This window comes from Lygodium microphyllum, chromosome 25 (genome assembly GCF_053477565.2).
Source record: "Lygodium microphyllum isolate KBCC chromosome 25, Lygodium_microphyllum_v1.1.10, whole genome shotgun sequence".
NCBI classification, from domain to species: Eukaryota; Viridiplantae; Streptophyta; class Polypodiopsida; order Schizaeales; family Lygodiaceae; genus Lygodium; species Lygodium microphyllum.
Window position 1 is genome coordinate 14,560,727 of NC_141159.1, and position 12,597 is coordinate 14,573,323.

The following is a 12,597-nucleotide window of genomic DNA, read 5'->3' on the forward strand; positions in this document are numbered from 1 at the left end:
TTTATAAACCCCTTCTACTTTTAGAAAACTATAAGTCAATAGAATAAAACTACCCTTTCTTTTGAACTCACATGGTACATTATATGTTCTATAAGGTGACCCCCCGAGCTTGCATTAGACTTGAGAGCGCTAATTTGAGAATCACTAACTTACTTGCAAAGCATAAAAGTTTGGTTAACTCTAACAGTGGGTGTGCCATGTGGGACATTACATACCCATATGACATCACTTGCAATTTTACATACATAGTGGTGTATTTAGTCAACTATTTTCCTAAAGCATATTGGAATTGTACTCCATGTCTCTCCAAGCCTACATCTTCAAATGTATTGCATGACATTGTTGTCTAATTTGTCAATTTAATATCATTTTAAACTAGGAGTACTTCTCCAATCATATCTATTAAGAAAAAGCATGCATGAATTTGTAAATACTCCTCTTATTTCATGTTTTAATATTCTTAAGATAGTTATAGTTGATTAAGGTTAGGGTGATGAGCTACATTTTGAGGGGTGCACACACACACAATTCATACAACCTAGATCCTTTGATTTTGCATATGGTTTGAGGATTCTACAAAGAGCTTCCACCAAATATGTGGTTTATACATTTCATATGGTTTGAGAGATTCACATGGAAGTTCCTTGTGCATGTGCAAACAAATAACTTGAACTACTAGCTTTACTTTTTATCATTTTTTACCATGTTAAGGTAATTTAGTATGATTTCAATGAGATTGTTTGATAATCTCTCTTACACTTTTCCTTATGCTAAGAAAGTAAGACCCTTTGGAAATTCAAATTTCTTCTACTTGTATTAGGAAAGAAAAGACAAAACAATGCTCCAATAGTTGCTGAAAGGAATACCCTATGGAAATATAAAGAAATTTTGCAAGCAAGTGCATATACATGCTTGGAAATTTTTTACATTTGAACATAGATGAAGGATTGAAGCCAGCAACATTATTGCAAGGATAAATGTAGCTCTATCAATCTACTTCCAATGTGTATCAAGTTCTTAGATTTCCTAAAGAAGATTTCAAAGTACTTCATGATGTTTTAGATATAGCAATGAACTAAGAAAGAAAATCTATTAGACAACAAAACCTTGGTTCATTGTATAGAATCACCATATACACAAGCAACATGCAAACCAATTTTGTAGATATATGAGTTTATCACGAACCATATTTCCATCCACTAAGATGAGATGCATTTACATTTAACTCATCAAGCTCAATAAGCCAAGGTGGTCCTAACAGTTCTATAATTTTTGTATTTCTTAGGCCTCCCGCCCTTATCCCAAAGAACCCAGGAACCTTTTCTACTAGTGCAATGGTTGTATCCACTGCCTCTTCATCATCACCAGCAACAAAAGTAGCCTCTAACCTCCCTTTGTTCGCATTCTCTAATGCCTTCTGAAAAATAATGTAACTTAATGATATCAAATATTTGCTCAAGTGATCACAAAATATGATCGTGCGTTTGACATAATGCTTCTAGAATGTGGGGATTGAATGCTTAGTAAAAGTTAGCAAAACATTTTGTTATGGAATAAAAATCATTATAATTAAAACAACAAATACCAAAGACAATAATATCCTCTCTCTCTCTCTCTCTCTCTCTCTCTCTCTCTCTCTCTCTCTCTCTCTCTCTCTCTCTCTCTCTCTCTCTCTCTCTCTCTCTCTCTCTCTCTCTCTCTCTCTCTCTCTCTCTCTCTCTCTCTCTCTCTCTCTCTCTCTCTCTCTCATTGTCAAATATGGAGCAAGAGCAATAGGCCTAATAGATTGAACTAACTATGATATCTAGAGAACAAGGCAAGGAAAGATTACATTTGTAGATGCCTAGTTTACTATGCAATTGGAGGGAGATCTCACTATTTGGGGATGGCTTTTATCCACCCTCACATCATGGATTTTCCTAATCAATTATGTCTTGGCCTCTTTACCCCAAAGCTCTATAAACACTAGAATCCTTGTTGAGATGAGGAGTAGTATGATTTATATATAAGATCAACCAATATTGTATACTTCTTCATACCTCCAACCATAAGTCACATCAAACATGATATCCAACTAGAGAATAATTATTCTAGATTAAGCTCTACAGATCTATTGGTGAACTAGGCACTCTTGTCCATGAGGCCTTCAACTTTAGACCCAACTAGCATAATAAGATCCAAGCCATCAGTGTCCACCATAACTGCCAACCACTAGGTTGCTTTGACTCTTAACATCTTATTTTCTATCATACAACTCTTGATGAGAGACATTACTAGATGACATCCATCTAATGCTAGGATGGCATCCAGTGTAGCCTTCTTTTGTACACCCTAGATATACATCGGCATTCCTTTCATATTCACTTCCATTTCCATTATGTACCATTCGATGAAGGTGTCACTCATGAAGATATATGTGAGGTTTGAGGTCTAATAAATTGATTTTGGCCTTTTAAACATGGTAAGTAATTTTCTAAGCATGATAGGTTATTTTTGTCCTAAATTCATTCCTTCCTAACCAAACAATCCCTACACTACTAAGTTATCAATCCATCTAACTATTTATTTATCTATGTCTAAATCCAAAAAAGTAGACTATGGTTTCATATAATACTAGAATAATACACTCTTAAGGATATCAAGGCCTAGTATCAAACTACGTAGTGCAATATCTTTGGAGAACCTCTTTATCACTCATCCATCCCATGTACATATATAATCACATATGTGTTCCCACACTCACTCTTAAGAGAATACTCTTTTATGAGCATTAAAAATGCATTACATAATTTTGCAACTTGATGGATTTAATATTACTTGAGAAGCACAAAATATTCCACCTTATTTATTAAATGTACATTCTGCATTATTTTTTAAATCCAACCTGTCGAGCGCATTGTTATTAGTTTCCTTTGAATGAAAAGACCTTGAGGCAATTATCTTTGTAGAATTATTTAGGGGCCTTACTGCAAATGTGGCCTTGAAAGCAGTGGTCCATTTTGCATGCACACCAAGAGCTTGTTGATTGCGAAGGGTGGATGAAGTTTGTCCCCATTCACTCTCTCCAAGTAGGTATAGGATATTGGTGATATCCACAATGATCTTGCCCTTCAATTGTGTTGCCAAGGAGCTCAACAACGTTTCTCTCTCCTCAAGAGTTCCCTAATTGATCCCCATAGAAATACTTAAGTAAGCCTAATGATAGATATGGCCGATGATGTGGCTTATCTAGATAACACATATTCATGAGCATGAAACCTCAAAAAGCAAACGATGAGATGAAATGCAAGCTTGAATTCAATTGCATGACAAAATAAGTTAATACTTTGTCCTTTTTCATGCGGGCAATACAAGGAGGATGGGTGGTGCCATTAAAAATACAACTCTATGAGAAATGTGTGAGCAATTCAAATATTTGTTTCATAATCCATTGGCTTCTATTTGGCCTTACAAGGTGTGCAACTAGACACATCTCGTTGAGCCTAACCCTTAAAAATGACAAGGTCGAAAGTGTAGTCAATTAACACCCTCACGTGAAATCCAAGCATGCTTCTACATGGGCTTGGTGAAAGTAAAGCAAGATATTTAGAGGAAAGCAATTAAAAACATGGTAGCACAAAGACCAATTGCATATGCAAACCCCTATTGTATCCTTTGAAAGATTCATGGCACTAAGGGCAAGTGCCACTCCTAGAGATTTGATTGGATTTGTCAAAGCAAAGTAGTCATATTTCGAGTAAGTAAGGAGGCAAAGAATGTGCCACAACACGTTCCCTTTATTTGCAAGACTCTGCAAAGTTGGAGTGCGCGCTAGGCATACAAGCCCCGCCCTCGGCAGGCAAGCTTCAAAGGATTGCCCCCACTTTTGAATGCAAACGATCGACGGTAAAACTGAATGGAACACCTTTCAATGAATCACCCGCGGCGTTGTGAATCAAACTAAACAAAAGCAACCAAAACAGCCTACCTTCTTGTATTGATTCGATCCATGATTGTGACCAGGAACAGGAAGATGAAGATGAAGATGCAGGTAAAACAACCTTGAGTGAGTGAGTTGGCCTACCTCCTTGACAACGTACTGTTGATTTGGTGGTTCTGCAAATGCAGACACAAACCAACCTTCGTCTTCTGAGGAGCCTATACAAGTCTAGCGAGTGAAAGCACTTACTCGAGGGCTCCAGACTATGAGAGCAGCCCGGGAGGCCACCTCTCCATTCTCGAGCCCACACACGGATGAGGTTGGGAAGGCTTGCAGGAGGTTGGAGGCGGCCATGGAAGCTCGATGGGGGTCTCGGGATCCCAGCAGGACACTCAGGCCTGCGCTGCAGAAATGGCCAGCAAGCGCCATGGCCATCCTGCCTGTGCCAGGCACCAATCCGATCGTCATACTCTTCAGGTCGAGAGGAGCCATCGATTAATTTTCTCCTTCTTCTGAGAAGCTAATTACTGCTGGTTTAATGACCTTCTTAAGGCCCAACTCGATCCCCGACACAGACGATTGAAGAAGCCTCCCTAGTCCTGATTTCTGTGGATTGATCAGCAGGCGAAGCTTGATTGGTTTAACCCCATTCGATGATTCGCAACCCTACTCTTCATTTCTATCAATCGATTGGGCAACAGCTCTCAAACCCAAGTCTTCTCGGCGCTGCTCAGGCGCTGCCCATCAGACACCAGATCATGAGGAGTTACGCTGCGCACATGAGGAAGACAATGATTGAACTCCCGCCTCCCACGGATGCACAATTGCTGACGTCTACAAAATGGATGATGAACTGGACAGCACATAATTATTATCCGTGATGGACCCACAGTCGCAAATCTATCAATGTAATTGAAGCCAGCTAGTATCCGGTTATTCTATTATATTAGGGAATCTGATTTGTCATCCTCGGCGCCAGCCGCCCGGATAGACATTTAGGAGCCATTCATCGATTGGATGGAGCTCAATGTTATGTCGAAAATTGTAGCATCTACATTGCAAGGACCAATGAGGGGTCTTGAACTCCTTTAGCATCGCTAGCACCGAGTAAACACCCCCTTTTCTGAGGGGATGCTAGTAGGGGCATAAAGGGGTTATAATAACCCTACTTCCCCCACATGAAGAGGGTGCGACCCCAAGGCTACGTGGAGGTAGCACCTTCTCATCCCCACTATCCTTGAGTGCAACCAAGCTCTAAGAGGGCTTTTGCTCATAAGAGAGAAACTTTACTTTTTGCATTAAATGCTGCCAATCTTAGAGATGAGGATTATGTTTTGAGATTCTTTTCAAATGTCAAATTGTGGCTGCGTTGCACCATGTACCCCACTCCCTCCACTACCCCATAGTCACGCTTGATGGGGTTGTGGATAGAAGGGTTAACAAAACCCTCCCTTAGCATTGCAAGCACTTGTGCCAAAGGGGTCTTTATTGAAAGTTTATCAAGGTCAAGGTAGATGATTTGCTAGGCTATGGGACATGATGAAAACCTATTGCCATCAATAGGTCACTTGTGCATTAGGCTCGATTTAGATGAGTGATGACATACGAGAGATACAAGGGTGAGCTTTTGAGTTGGAGCCCGTTGCTTGGTTGTAACACACTAGCATTTCCTTTTGCCCCACGAATTTTGTACAAATCCCCTCCCCCCAAAAGAGACTCAGTAGAGTAGAAATCCTTTTCTTACTGATCTTGAAAGAAAATGATGGTGCAAACCTATTGTTGATGTTCCAACAAGAGAGCTACAAGGCTCTACACCTTCTGTACCTCTGCCTCTATCTAAACTAGGCCTTAGAAGCATCTTTCTAGCCTCTCTTTGATAGGTTGTGTAGAGGCAATCAACCGCCAAGACCCACAGATAGCTTATAATTCAAGTGTTTCAAACGAGCACTAATGGTTACCTCTCACATAACCGATGTGCTATCCCTCTCTACGGGTAGAGTGAGCTTACCTTGATGCCTGACTGAGTTGCTTCCTCTCTCGAGCACTCCAATAGCTCCATGATTCGTGATGCAAGCTCAAGCATCCTCAAGCCTCTTCCTCCAAGCTCCATCCTCCATAGCCACGCACAAGACGAGAGAAGAGAAGAGAAGAGAAGAAGAAGAGAGTAGATGATGGAGAGCTTCACCTCCAAGATCCCTCACTCCCTCACACTCCCTCCCTCAAGTACTCACAAGCAAGCAAGAGAAGATAAGGAGAGAAGAAGAAGAGTCCACTTTGCCACACACAAAAGAATGAACTCTCATTCACCTTTGAACTTTATATACAAGGCCCTAAATCCCATTTGGGTGGTCATCCCTTTTTACATGGCCAACCATAGCCTAGGCCCTTTTTTCCATTGTTCTTCTATCTTCCTAGCTTCCTTCCTACCGCCCATCTATATTTACAATTTGCACATGTCAGAGCCCGACACTCTTAAAATAAATTACGGTGCGCCTTGCACTCTTTTACAAAAGTATTGACTTGTGCTTTTTATTGGGCATCTTTCCTTGATTTAGGACTTTTTCACACTTCTTGTGTTTTTTAATTTTTCTTGGCATGCCTTCGTCAATCATTCTGCTTTTGCCTTGGCTATGTCTTCTGCTTTATATTTTTTTGATTTTTTACCTTGTTCGTTTGAGGGTTAACATTACCTCCTAGTTGAGTGCCAGTCCCATGGCACTTGTTGGGGGATGAGTCAGACTCTGTTGTTGCTGGAGTAGCCAAGTAGCTCTTTGAGTTTGTGTATGAGTCGAGTTGGAAGGTGTGTTGGAGGGATTTATGGAACTGTGAAGCCCTTGAGTTGGAGATGATCCCTTAGGGTCTTGGAGGGATTTATGGATGTGAAAGGCCCTTGAGTTTGGACTGAGCCCTAGTCGTGGAGAGAGGGTAGTGGGTGGATCCGGCATTGAGATTGAATATTGTGTTGGATGAATCCGTCGTCTGGCCCTCTGCAGTGACCTTCTTATGCATTGTTTGAAATGAGCTTCTTCATTCACTTTTCGATTGGGGTTGTTGCGTCCGCCCCTTGGTTTGTTGTGTTGGCATGGTAGTATGTTTCATAAGATGGGGAGCACATTGCATGGATAATGGGGTTGCTGAAGTTGGTGAGGAGGTCTTCGGTTGTACATTACGTTTGGGTGTATGCCATTGTCGTGTGGTGCATTGTGCGCATGCTAGTGGAATGGAGCTTAGGGTGACAAGTCTAACCACAGGTTAGTACTACGTCCTAGGGTGTGTCATGCCCTTGATGTGCCCTAAGCGTGACATGGGGGGTCAAAATGAGGCTAGGGGGTTAGGGACGGAGTTGGTCGACTGTAGCCACCGGACACACCTAACTTGAGGATCCCTAGCTGCAGTGGCTGTGGTGGATGTGCAACTTGTAGTGGCGACACATGATATTTTTCCCATTTTTTTCCCTTATATATATATATATACACACACACACACACAATAAAGTTACATAGTCATGATAGAAGTTTAATCTTCGTCATCGGAGTGAGGTGGAGAAGGGGGGGACTTAATAGATTTACTAAGGAATCGACATCTTTGGAGATACCCCTTGAGGTTTAGGCGGACTTGAAGGGTGGTGGTGGAGAGGAATGGATGATTGCAGTAGGTGAAGCAGCTATCATTCATGTCCTCTAGTAGAGTTAAGCAAAATGAAGGCAATAGAATGGCTCGCATCATTAGCCGAGCCATCGCGCAACTATCTATAGCATTAGGATCAAAATGGAGCACTGGAGGCCACGCTCCTGCGGGGTGGGGTCTTGCCTAAGGAGTATCCTAAGCAATCTGAGGTAATTACAAGCGGTAAAAGGCGGGATCAGGGCATAAAGAGAATTGGTTAGTGAATTGGATTAGAGTATCATACAAGTTTTCTGACGTGAAGATGAGGGCATCTTCATATGTAGTACAGCGAGGATTATAGATTACATGGAAGTCATAATGGCCGTGGACATTGGAGTCAAAATCCACTCCCACCCTTCGAGAGTAAGGCATTAAGACTGTGTCGTTCCGCTTGAAGAGTTGAGTGTTGCAAAAGGCCATCCAAGTGTCCACGTTGGTGTCGCAAACCCTTCTTCTCCATGTAGGTTGGCATTCGTAGCCGAGCACAGACCCTGGTGCTTCAAAAACTTTATTTTGCCAAAATTTAGCGTCTTCTGTGGCCCATGATGTGGGATTCAGCTCTCTCTCCCTCCAACCATTTTTGTACGAGCTTGCTTCCGATGTTAATCACCTCCTCCACCACCTTGATAGGTAACACTCTATGCAGGATGGTGGGGAATTGGAAGTTGAGGTCCTAGCCATTTCTTGCCTCTCCTAGATTATGAGGTCGGCGTGAAAGCTTGCTAGGGTGTCGTTCTCACACAGTGGGATAGGCACTTGGGGTACCCTCACTCCCCTGGCATTCCATTTTCTCCTTGTCTCCTCCACCATTTTCTTTCTTCTTTCTCTTAGTGCCACCTTTCTTTTTGCGGAGCTGTCTACGTGTTGTTGCTCTTCAAGCCTTGGGGAAGGAGGAGGTCACGACAAGCTCCTCTTCATGTGGTCCCATTTCAAAGTTCACGTCCACCTCCCTTTCCTAGCTTGGGTCTTGCTGCTCCTCTTTGAGGAACCTGAGTGCATCCACTTCCTGTGAGGTTAGTCATGCCAATACAAGATAATGGTGTTGTTCTTCCTGACTTGGGTCAACTCCACTAGGTTGTGGCAGCATGTGCAGTCCAGCCTTCAATGCCCTACAAGCCATTCCCAGTTTCTTTTTCATTGCCTCCATGGACTCTCCCTCCGTTGCCTGGATGACATCCATTAGGGTTTCTAGGAAGGCGCATTGTTGGGTGTGGAAGCTCGGTTGGGCGGCCTCCGCTCTTCTTTTGGCAAGTATCTTTTCTTTCTCAGCTTGAGCGAGGTGATGCACCAAATCTTTGACCATTTTTTCGTTCTGATTGGCCCATTCCTCTACCCTCTTGTTCATGCCTTCGAGGCTTTCCCCCTGCCTCTAGGCCAGCACTGTTAGCCTTCATTCTTGGTCTTCCATTTTTGACCTAAGATGTTGCTGCTCTTCCTATGCTGAGGTAGCCTCTTGGGTTAGTCTTTCCATCTTTGTTTCACACCTGCGAGCTCTTTCCTCCCTCAGCTCCTCCACCTCTTCTGTGGCTTTAGTGAGTTTCTCCATTTGAGCTTGCAGACCTTCGTAGAGTGCCACAATCTCTTCATTGTGCTGCCATAGGCGTTGTGTGGCCTCGGTTTCTCCATTCAAGTGCACCTGCCATTTAGCTTCAGTCTCTTCCTTAGCTTGTAGCTGCTCTTTCAGCTCATTGACTTCCCTTTGGGCCATGGCCATTTGGCATGTTCTCTCCAATTGGAATGTCGCCATGGCCTCCTTTTCAGCTTCAAGCTCTGCTATCATGGTTCTCTTCTCCTCGAATCTCTCTAGAGGAGATCTTTGACGTACTCATCATACTCTTTGGGCAGCCTCTCTATTGCGAGGATGGAGGTTGTAGAGCCTGCCACCTTTCACTTCTTAGGGTCTCGCCTCGACTTGGTGTCTGCTACTACAGCCGGACTTTTGGTCCCTACCAGGGGGTTCCTTCTCCTGATCCTTGGCCCATTTTCTTATTTACAAAGTACTTGACCCAAGCCATTAGGTTGCTGGCATCCACCGTGGTTGTAGAATTGGGAGTGGAGATGGCAGTGGTGATGGTGATGGTGGGTGTCAGGAGGGTGGGTATGGGGGTGATCAAGGCCTTGCCCTTGCCTTCTTGCACTACTGCAGGTGGCACGAACTCAGGCAGCATAGAGGTGCTTGAGATAGGCCCTTCATCTCTGATGGGGCTCATGGATTCCGACTCATGGTGCCTGGACTGCTGCTCAATGGACCTTTGCATGGTGAGGGCCATGTCTTCCTCCTCTTTTTTTCTCAGCTCCTCTTCCTCCTCTTCATGCTTTCTCTTCCTTTCCTCCTCAGCCTTTCTCGACTCCTTGCAGGCCTTTTGCAAGTCTTCCTTTTCTTATCTCCTCTTCTTCTCTTCCTGTTGTCCTTATGCAGTTTTCTTTTTCATTTTCCTAGCCTTTCCTCAACTAGTTTGCTCTTCTTGTTCTTTACTTTCCTCCTCTTTGCTTAGTGTCCTCTCGCTAGACTGTGCCTCTCGTTCTTGGTGAGGTGGTGACCTGCTTGGTGTTTCATCCACCCCCTCTCCTCCTTCTTCCTGGCCCTTGTCCCAAGGCTTTCCTTGATGATTGCGTGAGGACCCCACTGAATCTAATCGTTGCAGCCTTTGAAGACAAAGCTTTCCTTTTAGCTTTGGTGGCAGGAGATTCTCCTTCAGCGGGCTACCCTCTTGCCAAGGCTTTTGCTAAGGTCTCAATGGTCTTTCTCACAAACCCGTTGAGGTTGACCTCATCCAGCAACTCTGTTGCAACACTTTCTAGCAGGGGGACGTTGATGCAGCTCATGATAGAGTTGTATCTTTGGCTAGAAAATAGCACGTGCACCATCTTGGCTTGGAGTTGGATTTCAGGATCACAAATGTTTGCCAAGCTGATGCTATCATTGGTGTGGATTTTTACCTTGTCCATCCCTAGTAAGGCATATACGTCTCTTTTTTTCTTCCGTTCTACTTTGTTTTCCAAGCCTAATGCCTTCTCCACCAACTCTAGGGTCAATTCAATCTGCACTTGGCAAGTTCCCTCCCCCTAATGCACAGTTATGGTGCCACGGTTTATGTGGAAAGTCCTTAGAAACTTTGCTCAATGGAAGTAGTCCACTCCCTGGCTCACTGCTTCCATGTATTTCTACAGATTGCATTGCTTGATGATTTGTCCTACCGCCCGTTCTTCAATGGCCATGTCATCTAGGTTGAAGATATGCCAGAATTTGAACTGGTTGAAGACTCACGTTTCCACCGAAAGTCCATATTTTGCTTGTTCTTCCTCTAAAAAAGGAAGTTTGCTAGCCTTTTCTTAGCCTTCCATGATGGGTGCCTGTCATGAAGCCATATTCACCATTAATGGTTTTCAGAATAAGAAACAAGAAACGACTACATGCTTGTTGAACTGAAATGCTTGCATGTAAAAGTAGACTTTTCCTTCTAGTAGTCTATTGATTTTAACTTTTATCGACCTTTTTCTTAATCACAAGTTGTTGCATTTTACCCTTGCAATGTGTGGTTTTCCTTTATTGTTTTCTTTATGTGTTTGTTTTGATTCACTAATCCCTATTTGGTTTGATTCACATTTTAACTTTTATTGACCTTTTCCTTAATCACAAGTTGTTGCATTTTACCCTTGCAATGTGTGCTTTTCCTTTATTATTTTCTTTATGTGTTTGGCTTGATTCACCTAACCCCTGTTTGGTTTGATTCACCTTACCCCTTCCCCCTTTGCAATGAAAAGAATCCTTCCTAAGATGAAATGGTTAGAGGATGAAAGGTCTTTAGCGTACAATCTTAGTGTTTTACTTTTGCATGAGCCAGGCATAGAAACTCAGATTATTTTCTAACCGAACATAGCTGTCCATATCAAAAGGGCGGATGCCCACATGTGTAATGTAAGTGAGGACATCAAGTAAGAAGTCACCAGAGGCCACTCTGCTAGCAATGTGCAACTCCTCCTCAGTGAGGATGTGATCTAGATAAGGGTGTTCTTTAATGTGGTCTTCCATGGGCCGATTACGGAGAGTAGTCAACACCCTATATGAAGTTGGAGCAGCATAGGTTGGGTCATATTCAGATGCTTTGATTGTATGTCGCTATTCAACATTGGCCATTATTTGGCATCCCTCTAGTTCCCATCGCAATCGTAGAGCATACTATTTCTGCAAGAAGGGGGAATTGCTGTCGACAAGCTATTGCAACTTCTCAATTTCCTAGTTCATGGCCATGATCGTGCTCTTGCTATACAATGTGATGAGAGGTTGTTTGGTTGCTTGTTCCTTGGATACCTCAGTTGCAATTAACTTCGCAGCTGCTTCGAAAGCTTTAACGAATACGAACTCTGACTCCTCCCAAGAGCAAGGGAGTGTTTGCACTTCCATCACTATAGGTTCTTCCAAGAGTCCTAGATCTAGTCGATCGTAGCTTTTAGCAAATGCCATGAAAGTAGTGTCCAAGATTTTGGAGGTAGGTAACCAAGTCGTCCCCCTTGTTTTCTGCTAAATCTGCAGCCAAGGCTAGAATTGAGCACTGCTCATAAGAGGGTTTAAGCCCGGGTGGTGGTTGAGGTCTAACAGCGCTAGAGAGGTCAGTAGTAGCTAGTGGTTGTCACTTGGTTTGCTTGCAAGGTTGTAGCTTGGCCTCATGTTCGATGGGCGCGGTTGTGGCTATGGTTGATGTACTTCTTGGTGTATTTGAGAGTTGAGGGGGGGGCATCACTGGGACTAGATGTGGTCAGTCTGCTAGTAACTTCTTGTGGTTTCGGTTGAGATATTGGCTTATGCTATCTCTCGGTACAACCAAAAGGTAAGCCAAAAACTAATAAACTTTGCAATACCTCGAAGCCTTGCGTGACACGGCTCTAATATAAGCAAGCACCTACATGAGGCACAATAGGCTCACTTCCCTTCTATCATTAACTTTAATCTTTGTGGAGATAGTGGGCAATTAAATTATTGGTCCCTTTTGTTTCTTGCTCTTCTCTCTAAG

General features: G+C 43.1%; 1 protein-coding gene across 1 annotated transcript; it reads right to left on the reverse strand.

Annotated features, from left to right (window-relative positions):
• Window positions 1-1,078: 1,078 nt before the first annotated feature.
• Window positions 1,079-4,763, reverse strand: LOC148013934 (uncharacterized). The gene is made up of 3 exons (XM_087666849.1): window positions 4,169-4,763; window positions 2,968-3,162; window positions 1,079-1,417 (listed from the first exon to the last, which is right to left on the reverse strand). Exons 1-3 carry the CDS (start codon window positions 4,409-4,411, stop codon window positions 1,178-1,180), a joined length of 678 nt encoding a protein of 225 aa, XP_087522975.1. The 5' UTR covers window positions 4,412-4,763; the 3' UTR covers window positions 1,079-1,177.
• Window positions 4,764-12,597: the final 7,834 nt, after the last annotated feature.

Coding starts and splice junctions, on each gene's coding strand:
- LOC148013934 (XM_087666849.1), bottom strand. CDS start 4,411: ATGGCTCCTCTCGACCTGAAGAGTATGACGATCGGATTGGTGCCTGGC. Junction 3,163..4,168: donor TCATAGTCTGGAGCCCTCGA/GTAAGTGCTTTC, acceptor GGGATCAATTAG/GGAACTCTTGAGGAGAGAGA. Junction 1,418..2,967: donor CTTTCAAGGCCACATTTGCA/GTAAGGCCCCTA, acceptor ATTATTTTTCAG/AAGGCATTAGAGAATGCGAA.